This window comes from Amphiura filiformis, chromosome 8 (assembly GCF_039555335.1).
Source record: "Amphiura filiformis chromosome 8, Afil_fr2py, whole genome shotgun sequence".
Taxonomy (NCBI): Eukaryota; Metazoa; Echinodermata; class Ophiuroidea; order Amphilepidida; family Amphiuridae; genus Amphiura; species Amphiura filiformis.
In genome coordinates, this window is record NC_092635.1 from 61,163,949 (window position 1) to 61,187,867 (window position 23,919).

The window sequence follows — 23,919 nt, forward strand, 5'->3', positions numbered from 1 at the left end:
TGATTAAGGGCTGAGAAAATAGCAATAGGTCTTATTTACCAAAATGTATTCTTGTTTGTACCATGATATTGTAGTATCTCAATACTATCACAACTTTAACTACTTACCTAAAAGGTGGTTCTTTTAATTTAAGAAAAGATAATTAAAATTCACTCTGAGCTCTTTGTAGGCCTACAACATACAATTAGGCCGTATAAAATTAATGTTTTGGTTCTCGTTGGGAGGATTTTTATGAATTCCTTGAATGTAAAATTAGCATTGTTAGTAGTCATGGTCTTTTCCATTGTGCTCGAGGAAAGGAGGAGGCCATTTTTCTTTATTTTCAAATGTGAGATTATGAGGGATAAACCCTGACGAGAGTCTGACATGAGCCAAAACGTTTTGAAAAATCACGTATGCTGGGATCCGCTTGTTTTGAACACCCGTTAGAGTATACCAAAATGAAGAACCCAGTACCCTAGTATAACCTGCATCTACCTGCACAATTTCAGATGGTGAGAACCAAACTTTCTGTTTAAGTTATATCAATTTCTTTAATTTTCAAATGCACAGCAATTTCCCTGGAGCTATTTAGTGTTTCACGCTTTGTTTTCATTAATGGATAGAGTAAGACAAGGTTGTCAAATATTACCTTTTCTGTTACATGTCAGTACTGTAGAAAAAGTCCTAGTAAAATATAACGGGTATAGATGGGCGGCTTCGAACTTGGTAGAACAGACGGACGATCGATTGTTCTTAACATTGATGTTAAAGAACATTGTTCTGAGAGATGAACATTTTCGAGACCCTGTGTATCGGAAATAATCCCCATTCAGTCAAGCATAAACCTTCATAAACATTGAAGATCTATGATTGCACTTTAGGCATAGCCTACATCGTTCCTGCTACGCTTTATTGTCTAAATGAAAAATGATGTTAAACCAATTACTACTTGTCTGTGGTTTTGTTCAAATTTATATATATTCGAAGTCAATGGATCATTGTTTAAAGAGAAATTGTTTCAATTAAACATATATAGACCGACAACATACGCTTCAAGCTATATGATAAGGAGGTCCTCGAGTACTGATTTGTTAAATTATTGTAAAAATAACATATCGATAACAAGCGGCAATGCCGACAATATCTAGCGGCAATATCATAAGATTATATTGCACTCATTTATAGTATTATAACAAAAGACAGGTACCCTTAAGAAATATCAAAGTGTCAGTTTACGACCATGAAGTAAACTTACTTCACACGCTCATATCTTCATCTAAATAAATTGTTTCCAATATTTGCATCTTGATAAAGTGCTTGACTTTAAGACCGTTAACCACGATTGGTTACTAGTTAATTTCTTTAACCCCGCCTCTCTGTTCTGAATCACACCGCCAAACCTCCTGCCAGTCATACAGTCACTTTGCCAACTCAGTCGCTCTTACAAGGTTTTTTTTTGCAGCGCGCTAAAATGTAGTATTTAAAAGAGAGATCAGACGATATATTGAATTTTGTTTGAACCACATGGATTGAGTGATTTTATCCAAGTTAACGGAACATACGGATTTTACCTCTGGATATTTAATAACCGCTTAGGATCTGTTCAACGTCTGGTTAATGCCTATAACTTTTGTTGTAACTTGTTCGACACCGTCCATCAAAACAATCTTTGTTGAGTTTGGATACATTGTCGCAGATTAAACGAGAGATACGCCAGCTGTCCAGGTGTATAATACGCATAACCTTTGAAGATGGCGAAAGGATTCATAGGAAAACTTGCTAGTTGTGAACATTTCGCTTCTTTTATCACATTTCTGTTTCTTCAAACAACTGCATATGGTTACACGTAAGTAAAACATAAAACATCTCAAAAAAAGTAACTAACCCCCTTAAATAATTGCCATTATTCAAAAAACGGGTGATTGTATTACAAATCTGTAAAATGCGTTGGAAGCAGAATTTATTTCTGCACATTTTAACACCTCATTTGTAGCAATTGACTAAATATTGACGTCACAGCGTACATTTAAATTAATGTAGCCCAAGATTTGAAAGTTGCCGTAAATTCTATTGATTTGTATTCAGTATAATGGAAGGAAATCTGTGTAATGATATCTGAGTGTTTTTGTATTGTTGTAAGCAACATGGTAAGTGCAACTTTCAAATCTGGACCTCACTACATTAAATTGACCGGTGTTTTATTGTTTTCTGGGCTATCGTATCACATGAGGTGTCAAAATGCGCAGAAATAAATTCTGCTTCCAACGCAATTTACAAATTTGTAATGCAATAGCCCGTTTTTGAGTAATTAAGGGGGGTTAGTTACCTTTTTTGAGATGTTTATTTCATGCAAGGTGAGCTAGGGACTAGGCAAAAATGACACCACAAATCGTAACATGTCAGTCCGTATACTTTCCATTTCCGAATCAAACAAATTTTCATACTCCCTTATGGTTTTCAGCGTCTAGACTAGGTCGAACTTGAAACACACACTAATAAAATGTTTGTGATGCGATCAAGCTACTGTCAGGTATGAGTCGTACACAAAGATTACATGTTATTCTTTACATGTTCATGTTCCTTTTAGCCAGGCCCGTACGCAGGAATTTTTTGGGGGGATGCTGACTTTGAAAAAGTGGACTTTCTTCAAAGGGGGGGCGATTTTGTGAAAAGTGGACTTTCCCCCAAATTTGGACCTTTTTTGACCAAAAAAATGTAAAAAACCTGATTTTTTGGCTCACTACGCTCGCAAATTCTTAAATTTTGGGACTTTTGTATACTTTTGCAAATTTGGGGAGGTGTGGTCGCACCCCCCTACGTACGGGCCTGCTTTTAGCATGTTTAGTTTTCAAGTGCAATATGCTAAAAATCAAATCACATTTGAATTTGGACCTAAAAATAGTTTCGGCAAGACTTGAGAATAATTCTTGCCACCCATGTTAAGGTATTATGGTTTAGGGTTAGGATTGGGGTTAGGAATTTTGTGTGAGATAAGGGCTGTAGTGACCACTGGTCTTCAGTTGCTCCAAATGTTCATATTGCATGAAAACCATGATACAAACAACCTGGTACCCTTATTTTGCACACATCTCCAAGTCAGTTTTCGCCTAACGTTTTCTAACGTCAGTGAAGAGGAGGACAGTCCTGCAAGTATGAATATAAAGGCAACTTATTTACTCGTCTCCTCTCATTTTTATTTAAAAAAAAAAGAAGATGGGCCAGCTATTGAATTGCTTTCAAAACTTGAATACCATGTAGCAGATTAAATTATTTCTCAATGACTAACTTGACTGTTTTAAATAATATTCAATTTATCAGGTATAAACATTTGAGTTCGGGTAAAGGAATACGCTTACACATGATTAATTTGAAGTTTGAAAACATCCGCTATTTCAGATCATTTAAAAAAATGATCATGCCCCAATATATTGCGTCATCTATAGTCATGTCATGATATTAAAGATGACACAACAGCACTCTTCTGTTGTATTTGGTCAATCTTCCGATTCAATAAATTGTCACGAACCACATAACAACTGTGTTGACAGCAATTAAAAACTATCCAATCTATTTGGTAACTTGAACTTAATTTTATTAAATTCTTTGTTTAAAATCTCTTCAAAATGTAGCATAATTTCAGTAATTACCCCGACTAAATTTATAAACGTAGGCATAAAGATGGTACAGTAGAAAATAATACTGTTTAGCTAAATTCACTAGTTAACTTAGTTGACTCTTCAGTGTGCACATTTTTGGAACTTTTTGCGTTCATACAAATAATTCTTATAGGTTGAACAGATAATCATAATCAAGTTATTCAACACCAAGAACTGTCTTATCAAAATTCAGATTTTGGCACCTTTGTCAGTGTCATAGATGTGCCATATACGAGTGGTTAAGCCGAAAGCTGTGTATTAAGGACAAAATGAGATATTGTTCCATGAATCTGTAATTGGAAATGTATATGCTTCAATTTTGAAAAACACCTAATGACAATTTTAACATAAATCGTGAAAAAGACGATCTATGATTTTAAGTGACTTATCCGTTACTCTTAGGTAATTTATAAACAATTAAAAAATGTTACACCTTTACTGGGATCACTGAATATGCCTTTTAGGTTTAGGACACCAAACCCCAACGCCAACTGAATAAAAATGCAGTACTATTATTTACTATGCTATCTACTGCTTTTTTACTGACTCTAAAATTATATCCAAAGTACAAGGCAGTATCTGTCTGGGCGTTTTGTTGTAGATACTACTTTTTTCTTGCTTAAGAGTACAGAATTAGTAATCAGCAAGTCACTCCTGATCTATATGCGATATCTAAAAGTATTATTATTTTTTTATAAAGATGTAAACCGCGACTGTCATTAATGACACATTTCATAAGGACACGGTGTATAATGAGTGACAGACGAACAGGACATTTATTGTAAAAAGAGTTTATAATCTTCAGATATGACATTTGGATTTAATGAGAAATTTAAGCAAAGACCCTGGACGTCCTAGAAAGAGAGTCTGTTTTAGGGTATGTGATTAAAGACATGCTCCAAGTCCTCAGGACTTTCTATAGATGATGCATTTTTGTTTCTCACACTTGATCATTTTAAGGTGGAATATAAGGCATTTTCTGGAAAGTAGATGCTCTGAGCATGTGTTAAACAGATTAATTAGGGCAAAGTACACTGATCAATATGCCTTTTATTTGAAGCATATCAGACATACGGTTTTCATAATATATCAATTTATATTTTCTTTGTACCTTATTGTTTTGATCAAAACAGTAAATGAGCTAATTATATGATTGAAAAAGCTCATAAATATATTGTAAGTTGTGCCTATATTTTGTTTAAAATCAATGCATAAATGTTCAGGGTACTTTTGGCTTTAAACTTGGTCAAAGTGTTTCTAATTATATTCTAATGTATTGTATTGTCTAGCCATCCTCTAATTTGCATATTTGCATAGCTGCTAATTAATTATGCAAATTAGGGCGGCTAGCTAATAATTATGTATACATTATCTGTATAAGTCATAAGGAACACTGTTCAAATTTGAAACCAACGTTCTATTAAATAAAAATGTTATGTGCATTGTTTTTTAGCAAATTATTGACAAAAATTACATGAGCACTTTCAATTCACACACAGCACATTATCCAGTCTGCCAAACTAGGTATCACAAACTAATACGGTAGTGAGAATACTCTATCTGCAGTTAAATACACACATATGTACTATATGTGTGGGTGTATTTGATTGAGGCGAGGGATCTGCATACTGGGTCTATATGCAACCATTGTTTAAGACAGAATATGTCATAATTCTAACCAGCGGCCAATAACTGCATCTTTTACTTCGAATTTAAGATCTCATTTGCTGAAATCGTTCATGAAATAAAGACACGATGATCCAAAATCCAAGGAAGACGCAAATTCAAAAGTTGCAGTTTACTCCATTGCATTCCCTCTTGATTTGTACACAAAGCGTTCTTGAACCAGAGAACTAGCGCCGTGCATTCCATTGATTAGCACGTTAAAACTAGCGTCGTGCTTTCATTGATTGGAACACAAAAGTGCAACTTTTGTTTTCGCTTCTTTCTTAGGTTTTAGATCACCGTTTCTTTAATTATAAACCAATTTCAACAAATGAGATCTTAAATCAGAGATGTTTGTTTTAATTTTGACATATTTGTCTTTGTTTACAATATACAGTGGTGAACATAACTGGTACCTTAGTACCTTAATTCTACTTATAGCTTCTTTTGCGCACTAAAAAATTTACTACAAAAATAAGTTTAGAAAGAATGTGTATAAAGCCACCAGCCATCTCTAAATCGAACAAGTCGTATTCCCACACAGTGGACAGACAGAGTCTGGTTGAAACTACAATCCAGGAAAAAAAAGGTTGGCACACTATATCTCTACCCCCGCTCCCCCAATTCAATGTTGGACCAAGCCATGTTGTCAACAGGCCCGTGAGACCCTCCAACATTGAAAGATGGGTAGTGGGGAAGGGTGAGATATAGGGGTGTAGTCTGTACTTCACATATACTGCATGTATGTTTCACTCGCCTCTCCAATTTTAATAGGGCACGCATTTCAATTGTTTAGTGCAAGTGTGCCAACTATTTTTTTCCTGGATTGTAGGTACAACCCATGCAGTTGGCCATTCCTTTACCCAGTTTATATCCTGTACTGAACAACTTTCTATTTTGATTTAACCCCACAAAAACAGAAAATCTTGTAAACATATTTCCTTGACCACTGATACATCTTGAAAGAATTTTAATACTAGTCAAATAATACAGCCATGATGACGTGCAATTTTGCAAGCTAGGCAGGAGAAATTATAATTGATTTGGTGTACTTCGACGAGATAGGAGCGTACTGGTAGTGAATTGGTAGTTGTCGGACCGATTTCCTTTTTGTATGATAGTAATTGACTATACAGGTGGATAACTTGACACACTCTTCTTAGAAAAAAAAGGTCCAACTTAGAACTTTTTTGTCCCGTATGCAGCACCACAAGCAAGTTTAAGTTCCATAAAGAACCTTAAAGATTTAAATAGGACTAGGAACTTTTTAATTCATTAAGTCAGGGACTCATCTCAAAGTTAAGAAAAGTGAAAATAAGTGTTAACCCTTTCTTGTTCTAAAAATAATTTTCTTGGCTAAAGAACCTTTTTCTGTTCTACCCTTGAAGGGTTCTATCTTAACGGTTCGGGTTACAAAGAACTAATAAAGAACTTAACTTCCTTACGGTTCTACAAAGAACTATTTTCTTGGCTTAAGAAGTTTGTTGGTTCGACAAAGAACCCCATTGGTTTCTTTCAAAGAAAGTTCTTTAGCCAAGAATAATGGTTCTTTGTAGAACCTTGTCAGTGCTTAGGGTGCTTGTGCGGGACAAAAGGTTCTAAGTTGCACATTGTTTTCAAGAGTACACTAGAATCCAAATCGCCAGCCCCACCACTCAAGACAATGTTCAATAACTTCAATAAACACTATCAGCTGAAAAAAATTCCAAGGACAACCATTAAGTATTGGGGTTAATGAAATGTGTCCTGATTACCATTTCAACTAATATGAGATCATAGAGTGACCTGGATTTAAAATAAAATCGGTTTCGTTAAGAGTTGTTCAGGTCTAGGCCATTGAATGCTAAAGACCGGTTACCGCGAGTCACCGAGACTCGCCTTCTCCGCCGGTCTGATGGGAGCAGGAAACACTAGGATCCACAACATGTTCATCTATCGGGGGCTCAGTTCTTTAACCCCAATACATTTGCACATTCATTGAATGACCTTTGAACATTTGGGTACAAAAACTCATACTCTTCAACTTGAGGTCAAATTTTGCACTATGATTGTTTAATTGAGGTTATTGGACAATACCATATAGGGATGAGGCCATAGTGGTCCATAGTGAAAGAGGGAAGAAGAACAGGTCCTTACTGTCTACTATCTTGTCACACTGAATACATTAGATATTCTCTCAAATGTGTCACGCTAGATACGGCCTATATTCATAATGTACTTTTGTTTTTATTTGTTCCAGATGGCTTAGCATCGCGTCCTTAAGTGCGATTGATACGGGAATACATCATCCGAATCATCTGGATCTATTCGGTTCCAGTGAATCATCACTTGTGGATGACAACAACCTACACACAGGAATATGCACCCAGGTACCTGGCCTGGTCAACGAACAGAGACTGGTTTGCGAAAGAGCTCCTGAAACATTGCCGGTAATTGGCGAAGGGGCACGAACGGGCATTTTGGAATGTAAAAGGCAGTTCAAGAACGAGAGATGGAATTGTACTCTGGAACCCAATGCCATTAGTGATATTGAAAAAGTACTTGAAAGAGGTAAATAAGAAATTTATTTTGGACCCATTATTATACTTATTTACCATTTTACTGCAGCTACAATGCTTTTAAGCTCCCATTGCAATCATTGGCAATGAGGGATTCCCCAGCTAGCTGTGGAAAGCTGCACACTGGTATTGTGTGCAGTAGCGTAGCCAGGACTGGTATTAATGCAAAATAAATCTTTTTGTGCATGAAAGAGACTGAGTTGCCCCGGAAGAGTTGTCTACTTAAAAGCAAATTTAGATAATTTATAATTGATGTGCAAAGACGAACTTAACGTTTCCCTTTACATCAGGAACGGTATTATAACAATATCAGTACTAATATTATAACATAACACTATGCAACTCCCTACCGTCATGACCTTGTGGTACCAAGGCAACTTCTTATAGGTAACTGCTTCAAAAGACAAACCTACATCATTTGTGGTAACAATATTTCAAGAGCCCCAAAAAACCAAATTGTGTTGGTAGAAAAAAAACACGTAGCAACATTTTTTGGGATAAAGCTTGTCTCAAAGTCAATCATCTTATCATACTGATGGTCTGTTAACAATGGCTGTCTTAAAAAGCAATACCGTAAAACCCCGTCTACAAGCATATATAGTGTTTTTTATAAAAGCTTAATTAATTCGAAGCAAGCGTTAATATACCAATACAATTGATCGGTCTTAAAATAATACTTTTTTGTATATGCTTGGATCCGTAATTTATTTGCTCAAACTCCATAATGGCGACTGGATTGATGTAGCTTTCATCAGAAGCACACTATATGCTTATAGACGGGGTTTTACGGTATTTTTTGTTACAAAAACTGTCTCTAAAACGGTAATTATTTTGAGAAGACAACAACCTTTTAGCAACAATGACTGTTACAAAAAAGAGCAACTTTCTTGGTAACAAAAATATAGTTTCTCAAAACTCACCAATTATGTTGGTAACAAAGGATGCCTCCAGAGACACCAACTTTTTGGTGATAAAAGCTTTCTCAAAAGACATCAACATGTTTGGTAGCAAAGGTTGTCTTAAAAGACATCAATGTTTTTCGCAAAAGATAGCAGCTGTCGCTAAATCATTGTGTCCAATCTCGCGAGCAACACGGGATCTGCATTAACCTATTTTTGTACACGACTAAGAATTTCTCCAATTTTTTTATAATAATCAAAATACTAAAAATGTCGGAACATTTGACCAAGAAAAATTATGAATCAATCCTGTAAGATGCGAATGTAAAGCGCATAGTGCGCAAAATTGCACGCAAGTGCAATATTATTCTATACTATTTAGGCGAACCATGAGAATCTATTCTCATCTTCTCTGGGCGAACTTTGTCAGTCGTGTCATGTTTTTGTGCTTGCGACGACTCAAACACACCTTTGGGCTGTATGAGAACAAAAGATACCACTTTCTCAACAGGGCGCTTTCACGTGACTTTCGTTTGATCATTAATATTGACAGTAGCCTGCCTGGTAAAGCGTTAATATGCTGTCAGGTCAGTTACCAATTTAATAGCAGAACCGTTTTGTTCGAAACAAAAGGTACCAGTTTATGAATAGCTTGTCGGCAAATCAATTCAGCATCAAAGAAACAATACGTTACGTAATCTCCATGTTTATATAACCTCCTTTGTTCTTGTACTGTGCTTCAATGGTCACGGGAGTGGTCATGAGAATTCTCAATGAAAATCTCGTGCTCTACCCTAGTAGTATTGTTACGAATCCCCTGTTTTGTCGGAAATTGCTATAGACGAATCCATCGAGCCAAGTGATAGTCAGAATTCAGTCAGCCATTACTGGGACCCGTCTGCACCAAACTGGTGTTGTTACTGCACAATTGGGTGGATTAAATCCGCTTAAAAATCGATGTTGAATTGTAGGCCTATTGTGTAGTACACTTTCATCTTTCTTTTGTCCACGTGTAACACGGGTGGTGGAATGCAGTTTAATATCCCCGCCAAGGCCACATCATTTCACATTTTAGGTGGGATAGACCTCAGGGGGTCCCAGCTATGGCTGCCATTGAGATGTATAGGAATGCGTGAAAATGGATTCGTCTATAAGTAAAATGAATGGTTGCAAATTGGAATGATAGTCATCAAAATGGCCAACAGATAATGACTGACTATTACCGTGGACTGAGCTCCACAGCCTAGATTCATATCATTTTTGATTCAGCTAGGAACAATCGCAATATTCATTAAAGTCAGGTTTTAACACTATTGCCTTACTTTTCGAATACAAAGAATTTTATAAAGCATAGTTTTAAAAAAAAAAGGGAAAAAATCAAACGTAATTTGAAATTAGCTTTTGCTTAGATTGATTATGGAAATGTTTAACTCATGCAGATTGCTGAAGTTGATTTTCTAGAGAATTCCAAAGATAAGGATCACTAGTACGAACAGAATGACCCGAGAATGTTTTCTTGTTTTTGCTTAGATTGTAGTTGTTACAGTGTCTTGTTGAAAAGTTGTGGATATCAGACCGTTTCTTAAAGTAATATTTATATGAGGTAGCTCGTTCACGTATCTATACCTGAAACCCAATTCAAAAGTATACATATCAGTCACGGTTAAAACATTGTATTTGGCAAAAATGGGTACATTCATTGAAATTTAATATTTGATACCATAAATGTGGTGTTCCAAGAATCATTATAGTTCATTTTGCTAGCATTAACTGATATAATCCTATATTGTTGTAAAGTTTTATTTATGTCATATATTAATGTTAAAGTTGAATTACAACAATGTAAATGACGTATAAAAGAATGAATCTAACAGGTGGGGAATATGTGGTTAAGAGTTACCGCGCAATGCTTCAACGAGACGTTGAAACACTCATTATTCTCAGAAAATGAAATAATCAGCCAAGAAATGAATGAATCTTTGACTGGCGAAACAGTTATATGAACTTTTACCAACAATTTTTACTAACAAATGAAACGGGAGCTGGGGAAAGTAATTTTTGGCACAGATTTGGGGGCACTTTGTTCATATTACGACCTACAGTGGAAAAACGTCCACATTATTTACCACATTTCGTGCTCGCTGCACTTTGTACTACATGGTTTAGACAATTAAAGGTTTTAGATATGGGTTCCCCAAGATCCATAAATGTGTGAAGGGGCAAAAGATTTGTTTGGCGCATCGAAAGGGGGAAGAGATTTTTGTGCACGTCAAGGAGGGTTGAGCAAGCGAATTTTGGAAGACAATTTTGAGATTCCACCTCTATACATAATAATTGCATAGCTCTAACTGAATAAAGGTCTTATAATAAAATTAATTAATCAATTGATTCATTAATTAATCGAATTTTTGACTGCAGGATTTGTTATTTTCTATCATATTTTATAAACACAGTGTACTTAGTTTGCTCTGCTGAATAAAACTGTCAAAATTCTGCAAACATTTTGAAAATTCTGTTAGAAATTCAACAGGTAGTTCATACACTCATAGAAATGACTTGTTCGCCTAGTTGGCGCAATTCAAAAGGAGTAAGTTTGGACAACTCAAAAATAGTGTAAAAGTTGCCAAAACAAAATTAATTTTAGTTATCCGAACTTAAAAATGCTGAAAAAGCTCAAAAAGTTCCGTCAACTAATCAACTTTATTGGCATTACTTAAAAGTTGATGTAAGTCGTTGCGTCAACTTTTTAAGTAATGCCAACTTCTGAATTCAAGTTCAGGGAACTTAGAAAAATAAACAAGGTTCAAAGAACCAATTAGTTGGGTTATTGTAACTCAACATGTAAGTTGATTTAACTCGTTCATATTAAGTTACTGGTATATGTTTTGAGTTATTCCAATTTGGTACTTTGTATCCACGTAATTGGATCATTTTCTGCACAATTAGCATTATTCAAGTATTTATTTTTGTAATCAGTGCAAAATTTTGTATACTATAGCCCACCTCTAGAAAATTATGCTAACCTAGTTTCATTTTCTGAGTTGTAACAACTCAATAAAGTAAGTGCAAATGAGTGCGACCAACATAATGATATCGAGTCAGCGTTACTCAAAATTGTACGCGTTGGCATTACTCGGAAAGTTGACGCAACGACTTGCATCAACTTACTAATGCCAACGAACAATTTCTATGAGTGTAGGATAAAAGGTTACATTGGACTGCAATGGTAATTCTCTAATATTTGGATATATTTTCATAACATTTGTATGGTCAGCTGTTATGAAGTGTTTCATTGGCCCATAACCATGTTGCCATATCTCTCACTGCAGATCTTCTGTACACAATACAAAGGAATTTACGATTGTTATTACTGTTGTGTAACATCATTTGCTTAGCTATCATCCACACGATAACCTCCATGATTGATTGATTGATTGGCGATCTTACATTTGTTATTGACCATACACATCTCTGTTAACTATCTTTATTAATTGAATAGACAATGATTGTAAAGACAGGATAATATTTGTAAGTGTACATTTCCTTTGTGGTAGTTTTGAGTAACTCCAGGATCAACAAGGTTACACCCTTAAGTTTTAGTCGGCCTGTATGTTTTTGGTCCAATGATTAATCGCAATGATCAAGCAGATTTTAGAGTTTTCTGTTGGTGGATATCATATGATAGACAGCTCATCTTATCTTGTCATAGGTGACCTGAAGACGATGCTTAGTACACATAGAAGTATCTGTCAAAAAATCATATGCAGAATGTAAACTCAGTTAACTAATGTGAAGAGCTCCTTTACATTGTAATTGTTCATTTTGTTTGAGCCTGGTCCCTGTTCCCATCAGGACCCAATTGTGTTTCCGCACGGATCGACCATTTAAACAACCAAGCAAACAAACTACAAAATAGTAAAACATTACAATACAATACACAAAGGCCTACACAGAATATAATATTACACATAAAGGGGTTTTCGTGATCCACAGCCTCATCCCCCCACTTTTCGCAAAAAAAAAGTTGAGATTTTTATACCACTGGAAACCTCTGGCTACATAATGTTTATGTACCAAAAATTTCTTGCAGATTAATTCGTTTAGCAAAAATATCGTCAAATTTGAATTTCGTTCACGAAATTACAACAGTGGTCAATGTGTCATACACATAATCATGCATAAATCGCAAACGCAAATTCGGAATCAACTGAAATTATGGGAATATAAGCTATTTTCGTGGGTATCTACTGAAAAATATCGTAAAAAGAGGATGATAGGATCATGAAATCCTCCTTTAAAACATTGAAAAAAAATAGTTCTTGAACTAATTAGTGTATACATGAGCCCGACCCCGGAGTATCTTTGGGCAGGAAAATGTCACAGAACTTTAGATAGGGTCAAATTTCAATTTTTGAGCAATCTAAGATGTACCGTTCTTGAGTTATTTCCAAAAACATCCAAAGGTCGCATTTTGGTTCTATGGTTGTCAAAAATATAGTGCCCCGATTTTTATCGATTGCATATAAAACAATGTTCGCGTGTAAAAATATTGCACTTTTTAAAACACGTAAACTGTCACGAAGTTTTCATTACATTTTGGAAAGACGCCTATAATATGCGACGTGACTTGTTTTGCCGACCTATTGGCGTATTGTGATGTGATCAAGCAAAATCAGTCTGAAGTCGGGAATATTAAATTTTCAGTTTTCTACATGATTTTATAAAGCAGATGCAAAGCTATGTTTTGCAGAAAACCACACTGAAATTGAACATTTCCAAAGATATGAACAGTTGTTAACTGTTTCCAAAACAATAGGCAACAAAAAAAATTATTTCCTTTGTTTGGCTGTATCTGAAAATCAATATTTGCGACTTCCGACTGAATTTCCTTGATCACGTCATTATTACCGTCCCTTTCATGGAGGTGTCTGCACTTTGAATGTTTTAGGTGTGGGCAAATTATTACTGTCGTCGCGTGGGGATGGTAGGATGAATGAAACGCAATGTTGCTTGTTAAATCAAATCAATTTGGGCCAAAACAACAAACAAACCTGAGCCAGGCACTTGACAGAAATACAGAAATCAGTAGGACTGGAAAACGTGGATACAAAAACGAGACCTCCGTGCTTTTTGAAAGGGGCAAAGTTCAGGGGAAGGGGGAATAGAAAGGAATTTCCAAGATAATTGGTCAATTTTAAGCATAATGAAAGTCATCTTGATCAACGATTTACAAAATATTCAGAATGTATACAACCCAACATGCATGGATATTGCCATTTATTGTCATATCGTGATCGATGTAGGCCTATATAGGGCCTAAACTTGCGACCAACACGGTATAGTTCATCCGGCATTCTGCTTTAAATTGGTGCGAAAGCATATGCCTATAATATCGGGGGGGCATATAGGAGCTACATTTTATTTACCAAAAAAAAGAGAGAGAGAGATGAAAAACAAACATATTATCGTCTAAGTTTCAGTTTATTCGCTCATATATTTAAGTGACAGTATGGCCTATACAAATGTATGAATAATTAAAACTTTATTTGAATCATATCAGTAATTTAAACAATAACCATCTATTATTTAGAAAAACACGTCAAAATTACTAATTAGGATATTTATATTTAGAACATGCACAAAAAGCATGAAAAGTATGGCTCTGTTCATCTTAGAACTTTTTCCTTGTTCATATTAAAGTTGTCACTGATGTCAGCATGGAAATCAACTCCATTTCCGTGCACATATGGTTTCTTTCCAAAAAGGCTTAACACAATAAGAACGAAGCTTTATAATTTGGAATTGACAGAAAGCTTTCAAATGCCCGTTTTCTGGAGGAAAATTTTGATAAACTTGGTATATCCGTTGATTTCAATGTCAAAATAACATGATGACAAGTGTGTCAACGAGCACGAATGAGCTTTGGAAAATGTATTGAGGTATTGAGTTAAGCAAAAAGTATACTTAGTTCTCTGGGTTAATACAAATTTTAATCTTTACCAATAGCAGCCAGCGTACACTAATGTTGAAAAAAACCCAATGCATCTGGCTGGATTCGAACGGTTACTGGAAGACGCTCTAACCAACTGAGGAGAACAGAGGCACGCTGAAGAAGAACGGAATATTGTAATTACGAACCTAATACCTTTAGATTCTAAAGAAAATACCTCTGTTCCTCAGTTTTGGTGAGAGCGTCGTGCTAGTAAGACGAAGATCGCCGGTTCGAATCCGGCCAGATGCACCGGTTCAACGTCACGTTAATAAATGTTCACATGATTACTTTTGAGGCTAAATTAAAAAAGTCGCTATGCTGTGCTCGAACCTGCATGGATACTGAACGCACTGAGATGAGATTATGTTGAACAAGGCTTTACTATGTATGTTTACGGTCTTACGTCATATGTAGAGACGGCAAGGCCTATGGTCTAGAAACCAAACTATCCACCGACTTTTTAAACTTGCGATGCGACGTGCTCCGGGATTGGAGGGATGTTAGCTGTATTTGCTCTCAAATATTGCGACAAATAAAGCTGACACACAGAAATAACGGTATGGGTTCTATAAATGAGGTTCAAGACTTCGTATAATGGGTCGTGTCATTTACTCCCCATGTGCATGATTTTTCTCGGGAGAGGCAAACGCCAATGACTTACGTTTTGATATATTATATTATTGACCTTAACTCAAGAACCGTAAGACCTATGGAAATATAAATGCGATATGCTTCCTTGATCCATTTAAGATCAATGTATCAGTATTTAGTTAAATGCTTACAAAAATTAAATAATATGACACCTGCCATCCCTCTCGCCTTAAGTTTAAATATCCCTGTTTTTATATACAGTAAGCAAAATAAATAAGGTAGCAGTTGTGTTCACCCCTGTATATCCTAAATAAAGGCAATTGTCTCAAAATTAAAACTAGCAGCCGATGCCTGTACTCTTTAGCTCTGATTTAAGACCTTATTTGTTGAAATTGGTTGAGAATTAAAGAAACGGTGATCCAAAACCTAATGAAGATACGAAATAAAAAAGCTTAAAAAGTTGCACTTTTGTGTTTTGATCAATGAAAGCACGACGCTAGTTTTTCGTGCTAATCAATGAAAGCACGGCGCTAGTTCTCTTGTTCGCGAACGATTTGTGTACTAATCAATAGGGCATGCAATGTGTTAAACTGCAACTTTTAAATTTGAATCTTCCTTGGGTTTTTGGATCGTCGTATCTTTATTTCTTGAACAATTTCAACGAATGAGGTCTTATATTCGAGCTAAAAGATACAGCTATTGGCTGTTGGTTCAAATATATGACATATCTGCCTTTGTTTAGGATATACATGTACAGGGGGTGAACATAACTGGTACCTTAATTATTTGGCTTACTGTAGATGTCCCTTTTTGTTTATACAAGTGACAAGTGTACGAACATAATGATTAAAAAAAACATAACGTCACTTAAAAGTTCTTATTACAAGTGTTGTGATTGAAGTTTTTCAAATTGGTTTTCCATAACTGCACCATAAGAATCTTTAATTACAATCAGTGTTATGACAATGCATTATCTTTCCATTGTTAAATAGATTTGTTTACCAATTTATTTAGTAAGTATGATAGAGATAGTAATTGTCAGATTATTGATAGCTACTGATTCAGATCGACAGCCCTGGTTAACCCATCAATACTGTTGAGATAAGCATGAATTATTCATCATGTTCTTTGGGACAGGTTTAGTAACACTTTATTTTGGGGCGAAGAACAGCTTACAACAGTCCAATGACGTCAAATTCAGTTTGTCAACTTTTACAGGAATACACTTTTATTAATTTTTACACATTGGATATTCAATTGAACCAAGTTGTTCTAGCTGCCCTTGCATATATAAATGACGTTAAGAAGCATACATAGTAAATCTAAGCCTAGGCCTTGTTCAACATAATCTCATCTCAGCGCGTTCAGTATCCATGCAGGTTCGACCACAGATCAGTATCAGATCAGTAGCAGTCCTCAGTGAAGAAATTTGGTCCAGCTTTGTTACATATGAGTTCTTAGACCAACTTTACAGTCGTGTAAAGGTTGCTGATGTTGCAGGCCCTAATGCCTGTTCGTATCGCAGAAAGGTGTGCTGACGCAATTCTGTGCGTAGCTATAATCAAAAGGTGATTTCCCGGGTTGGTGGTACAGAGATCATTTTCCATGGTGTAATGTGGCAAGCCTCCCACAAGGGGATTCCCCTGGTTGTCATAGATACCCCTGGTTGTCATAGATGCCCCTGGTTGTCATAGATGCCCCTGGTTGTCATAGATGCCCCTGGTTGTCATAGATGCCCCTGGTTGTCATAGATGCCCCTGGTTGTCATAGGTGCTGAGTCGACCACACTGAAAATCGAGGGGAATGCACAAGGATCTCTTTTTAAAGATCTCAAAAAGGTCCAGATTCCAGAACCGTTTTAGCTTTGCCTCTAAGAATAATTTGACGTATTTGTGATTTAATCTATTAAGATGTCCCTGACCGTCTTTAATATGAAATAAATTTTTGTCAGAAATACAGACAGTAGGTAGTTGAATACATTTGGATTGTCTGTCTGTTTTGTTGTTGCTATTGTTTTCTCAAAACGAGTAAAAAATGCAAATAATCTGAAACATAATTATTATTTCAATGTGGCGTTGTGGCAATAATGAATTGTCTTCACCTACCATGGCTACGTAAAACCTTATGACTTTCCTAGTCCTATTTCCATAGTGAAGGTGATACCCGGGGATGTTTATTAACCTTCACAATGTAAAACGTAAATTGAGGTCAAGAATAGATTTCTCCTCAGAAAATGAACAAATTAGTAAAGCCATACATGTAGATCCTGTTGTATATAGCCTACGCCTTATAGAACCCGAAGTGAACTGAACAGAACCCAAACACCCGAAAGCGATAGGGCAATGTGGGTGCTTTAGGGGAATGTTTTGTGAACATTGGTTTACTGATGGGTGGCAAAAACAGCAAAAAGTAGGTGCCAGCTCCCCTGCCAAAAATCTTTGCGCATTCCCTTTTACAGATGCCAGATTTGTGGGAGCCCAAATTTGAAACTTAAATCAAACAGTAACTTTTGAAGTCTTTACCGTGTTCAACATTTTGCTACACCTTTTAGGGAGTAAATTACGCGAAACAAGCAAACGTATGCAAAAACACTACCCTGATCATTTATACATTGATTGTTAGCAAAATATTGGCAAAAAATAAATGTACGATTACCATTAATTTTTAATTTTGGAAATAATATTCGTAATAACTGCCAGGAAGGATTTTATGTTCATTTGAACCCGTCGAAAAACGAGGTAAATCTAAGGACAAAGCTTTTCTCATTTTTAAAATATTGACATTATCAAATTTTCATATACAGAAAACAACTTGCTATATGTTTGAGTGTTCCTTGTTCCAGTGTATATGATGGGTAGTTGTCTGTATTGTTTACAAGACTTTTACACTGACTGCACATTATTCATAATTGCGCAGACTTGAGTCCCGTTAATCAGGGACAGTCTGTGTGGCTTAATGGTCAGAGCGTTGGCCTCACAAGCCAAAGGTCTGGGGTTGAAGTCCGCGCACAGGCAGGTGTGTCCAGAGTTATTCCCTGGTCATGCTGGTTTGTAATATGCGAAGTGTTTCTATGTTCCAGTGTACAATACGTAAGCCTCCCGGGTAAGCCTCTTCCCTTATTTACTTACAATTCAATTTTGCGGTGTTAATTTGGAACCATTGTAGGCCTATAAACCAACGTGAAACATTCTTGAAATATTATCGTATCCTTTCAATGTTGTATTGAACAAATTGGAACATCCACAAAAAGGTCTCAGTCATATATTGCTACATTGGATACAACGAAAGCACAGCATATAATCTAATCAAATGTAATCTCTAAGGGCGTAGTATCAGATGTAAACCAGAACTTGACACTAGCAATATAACTCAGTATGTGGTGCAATAGTAAAATGAACCGACATCAAGTTCATTAAAAGGGGGAAATCCTATTGCGATCGTGAACTTGTCACCCCGTGTGAAATGATATGTCATTTCATCATACGCTCTTTGCCAAAATCAAATTCACTATTAAAAATATTAAAACATAAGCTTTATTACTAGTACAGATCATTTATATTCAAATCTCAATGGACTCTTGATCATTAGAAATTTAGATTGTAAAAATTGGACATTTCTGACAGAAATTACAAATTTTTTTGTAAAAATGGTGGATTCCAAGTTTGGCTGAATGATGTGTTTTCAAAATCTGTAAAATCCAAGAAGGTTATACATGTATAAACATGGAGAACAATAGATTACGTAACGTATTGTTACTTTGATGCCGAATTGATTTACCGACAAGCTATTCATAAAGGCAGGTTACTGTCAATAAGTGGCGTGAAAGCGCCTATACGAGCGAAAGGTACTTTTTATTGACATACAATTACCCACAGGTGTGATTGAGTAGCCGAAAGCACAAAAGCTTCTACTGTGAGAAATCTTGGGATTGGATGAGGGAGGAAGGGTGAGGAGGGGATATGGGGAATGAGAGGAGTCTGGAGGAAGAGAGAAAGAGGAAAAATGAAGAGAAAGCAATAAAGAGAAGTAAATAAATAGAAAGATAGAGGGAGAAGAGTGAGGGAGTGATAAAGTGTGGGCCTATGAAAGAATAAGGATAAGAGAAAGGAAAAGAAAGGAATGATAAATAAATGTAATAATTTTATAATTATTATACACTGCAAAAACAGTGTTTAGAAATTAAACACTTTTCTGAACATAGTTTTGCCTTCACTTTGTTAAACACGTTTAGCAGTTAAACATCATGTGTCAAATTTCTGAACATTGGTCGGTGATGGTGTTCAATTTCTAAACATCTGACATCTATATTCTAAACATAACGTTTCTAAACACATTCTTGCCGTCACTTTCTAAACACTGTTTTTGCAGTGAGTTTAGAGACTAAACACATAACAGCATGCAGCACTATGCAGCCATTCGATGATGTCAATGCCTTTATGCGTTACGTAATTGATACGCCCAGTCAGGTGTATTTCACACGTACCAAATACAAATCATTCAATTTTGCAATTTTGAAAACTGGATGTTGAATGTACACTCTCATGAATATTGATTGGCAACATTTTACAATATGCCAGCGCTCAAATCGGACGCAATTCGCCATCGAAGTGGTTACGTAATTCTTTTGGTTACCGGATCACGCTATTTTGGTATGCCTTCGAGTGCCATATACTTTGTGTGGTGATTGTTTCGATCGTGGTTCAATACTGATTCGTGATCCAGTCGACATGGTAACATTACGTAACTTCGCTGGCAAATAGAACAATAAACCATGCAGTGCGTTGGGTTCCACCATTAAATTGGTAACAGATCTGACAGCGTATGCATATTAACGCTTTACCATGCAGGCTGCTGTTAATAAGTGATCAAAAGAAAGTCATGTGAAAGCGCCCATTAAGCAGGTGATACGTTTTGTCTACACTGCAGTACGTCATGCTGAAGAGTTTTTAAAAGTGTTATTACAATAAAATGAAATAACATTCATTTTAATGTACAGGCTAGGAAAGCCCAATTACCTTTTTAGAAACAGCCGAGTGGGAGGGTTTACAAATATTTTTTTTGTAAAAACTGTAGTATCCGATGCATAAATGAATAAATGAATATTAATGGTATATCATGATTCGTGATAACCAATCCTGTTACAATATTGATCTGGTTTAGAAGGCAGAGAAAATGAAGGCTGAAAAGATGGTTAAACATTTATATAAAAATTCCATAGGTCCCCACTAAAGATTACTGTTTCGAATGTAAGGTAATCTAATCTTTTCATTTCAGAAATTACCTTTAAGGTCTTATGAGGAATTTTTTGTGTAAAGTGGAAAAATACCTCTCCTCGTCACAAAACTGCTCAATAAAATTGGAATTCGGACTTTCTCATTGCAAGCCAATTTGAAGTCTAGGACCCAGACTGCATGTGGTTAGGGGTTGTTATGAATGACGAGTATTAGGCCCGACAGAAACCGGTTATGAAGGAGAAAAGCCGAAAAACACAATTCAAGGAGGATGAGAAAGAATTAGAAGAACTTGGAGGAAAAGACTGGAACATGGAACAATAATTATATAAACCAAACACATAACAGCACAAGGCAGCCATTCGATGAAGTAAAAGCCTGTAATTAAACGCTCAGTCAGGTATATTTCACACCTGCCTAAAACACAAGTCACAAAGCAGCACGAGGCAGCCATTCGTGGAATCCAAAACCTTAATGCGTTACGTAATAAAACGCCCAGTCAGATGTATGTCCGCTACAGATATTTTTCGACTAGCGGTCTTCGCGCGGTGCGAGCGCTAATAATAATAGCCCTTTATAGCTCTTTATACACCTCAACATAATAGCCATTACCTGTTCTCATATCTCCAAAGTCTTTAGTTTATCTCATTCAGTTGTAAGATCAGATCCGGGTACTTATCATTTCAAACTAGATTCGCAAATTGTGTTTGACATATATGGATTATCTCAGAACCCATCAACCAGACACCAATTTCTGTATCTCATCTTCTTCAGGAAACTAGAGGACATTTGTCACTACAAACAACTTGAACTTTAAATCAAATTCCTGTCAATTATTTGGATGTACACCTTTTGACAGAATTTTAAATCTAAGACGACATTTATATCATTTGGCCTAAGGAGGTGTAAAGATCAAGAAAACATCCAATAATTTTGTGGGTTTTGGTGTTCACCGCGATGGTCATTTGAACACATGCAGTGTTATAAAGAATTATTACACCTTTAGGGTTGAATTATTATATTTATTTTTGAAACAAATTTGACTCAAAGAAAAGTACCAAGGATTGACGGAAACCATAAACTTATTATCAATTACTCAGTGCCAGAAGTGGGTAAGTGCAATAGCTGCCCTGTGAACATTTGGCAATTTACACACAGTATATATGGTACTCATCTACACATGGCAGCTACACATGTCAGCTATTGCACTTACCCACTTCTGGCACTAAGCAGTCGATAAGGCTACTTATCTTTTAGTCGAGTATGAATTTTAACCCGGAAGTGGTCATGGTGGTAGTGAAAAAGTTATGTCCAGTTGCCATTATTTTGTAGCAAAATTTGCAAATTGTTCTACAATTTCTGTTCAAATTTAGCTGTAATTTACGGAAATAAATAAAAATCATGCCAAGGTCCATACTAATTCGCCGTAGAAGTAGTGATGTAACCGATTGGTTACCATAGCAATAGGTGAAAACAATGTAGGTTGCACTCATCACCTGTCATGTCTGTGATGTGTTTAATTATAGATTGAATACAATACCGCTCTTTTCAAAGACACTTATCGTACAGGTGCGAGTGAAACGTACACGGACTCTGTATAATGTGAAATTTCCATAGAATTACGATCCAGGTCTTTATGCCTATTCGTTGATAATCAATGGTTTGAAGGAGAGCTACAACATACGTCAGGCAACATTCAAATATTGTTTTTACCCATCGCTATGTTAATCCTGTTACATCACTATGACGAATACTAGGCCTACATTTTGGGACTCCTTTTCATCTAATTATTTCGGGATATTCCGGAACATTCCGTAACACTGAATCAAACAATTTTAAAGAAGATGATTGTTTATATATTTTTATTTAGATGTTGCTACATGAAATCTGTGATATTTTGGAAGAATTTCGTGATTTATTTCAGCAAGGGTATATGTCCACTTGGATAGGAACCCTGCGGGGTTCTTCGAAAAAAATTGTACGGGGATGTGCCACGGAGACTTTCGGATGCTGACTTTCTCTATACCTACATGTTTTTTGCTATTTTTGCAACCCATCATTATACTAATTGTTTACACAAAAACACACAGCACCCAAATTTGCACAAACTGGGTGCTCTTAATGGCACTTTTGCCTAAATACGCCCAATTAGGCGCATTGGTCTCCACTGAAAACACACCCATCGATATACCAAAATGGCTGAAAAGGTGCCCGTTACACATCCCCGTCCTCCTTCAACCAGGAAGAACCGCCCGATATGAATTGCTAATGAATTTTGTTAAATTACCTATAAGAGCTTTCTTAACCCATGCACACCATAACATTTATTTGTTGGGTTTCTTTATATGTTTTTATTTTGTTTTGTTTCTTTGGTGTACATTTGCTCAGGAAGTAGAGAAACAGCTTTTGTATATGCCGTGACAAGTGCCGGAGTAGTCCATGCCGTAACTCGGAAATGTAGCGAAGGTAACCTAACCGAATGTACCTGCGATCTCTCACGGCAAGGAGGCGTCACGGCAGATGGCTGGCATTGGGGAGGATGCAGTGACAATGTGGCTTATGGTGTAGAGCTTGGAAGGAAGTTTGTAGATGCTGCAGACACTGAAGAAGCTGGACAATCTGGAAAAGACAAAGTCAGAAGTAATATGAACATTCATAATAACGAAGTCGGTAGACTGGTAAGTGAAAGTTAGTGTAAATATAGTTTTTGAATTCAACTACAGTTAGCAAAAGAATTAAGGCACCAGTTATGTTTACCCCAGTATATCTTAACCAAAGGCAGGTATGTCGTAATTGGAAAAGCTACATCTTTTAGTTCAAATTTAAGACCTCAATTGTTGAAAACGTTCAAGAATTAAAGACACAACGATCGAAAATCCCAAGAAAGATGCAAATTTAAAAGTTGCAGTTTGCTCCGTCGTGCTTCTATTGATTAGCACAATAAGACTAGCGTCGTGCTTTCATTGATTAGAACACTTTCATTGATTAGAACACAAATTGCTTTGAAAAATGTATTTTGCTCATGTTATTTTTGTAAACGCAATGTTGCTTTGGTATGAATTGCGTCCTAAGAAACTTTTGTATGTATGTATGTACAGTATGTATGTATGTATGTATGTATGTATGTGCAACATTTGATTTCGTTTCTTCCTTAGGTTTTGGATCACCGTTTCAATTTCAACAAATGAGGTCTTAAATCAGAACTAAAGAGTACATGTATTGGCGGTTTCTTTAAATTTTGACATATTTGTCTTTGTTTAATATATACAGGGGTGACCACAACTGGTACCTTAGTTCTTTGGCTCACTGTATTCAAAGAAAACGTATCCAATCTCCAAAAGTCCA

General features: G+C 36.0%; 1 protein-coding gene and 1 non-coding gene across 2 annotated transcripts in view; both read left to right on the forward strand.

The window, feature by feature from the left end:
* The first annotated feature begins 1,416 nt into the window (after window positions 1–1,416).
* The window catches only part of LOC140159328 (protein Wnt-16-like), a 46,981-nt gene continuing 24,478 nt past the window's right edge, over window positions 1,417–23,919 (forward strand). Inside the window, exons 1-3 of the mRNA XM_072182769.1 lie at window positions 1,417–1,828; window positions 7,543–7,853; window positions 22,963–23,252. Of these exons, the coding sequence (XP_072038870.1) occupies window positions 1,734–1,828; window positions 7,543–7,853; window positions 22,963–23,252 (696 nt within the window). The 5' untranslated portion in view covers window positions 1,417–1,733. The remainder of the gene's footprint in view (window positions 1,829–7,542; window positions 7,854–22,962; window positions 23,253–23,919) is intronic.
* On the forward strand, window positions 18,285–18,357 carry Trnav-cac (transfer RNA valine (anticodon CAC)). Its single transcript has one exon. It is a non-coding gene; the product is annotated as a tRNA-Val (tRNA).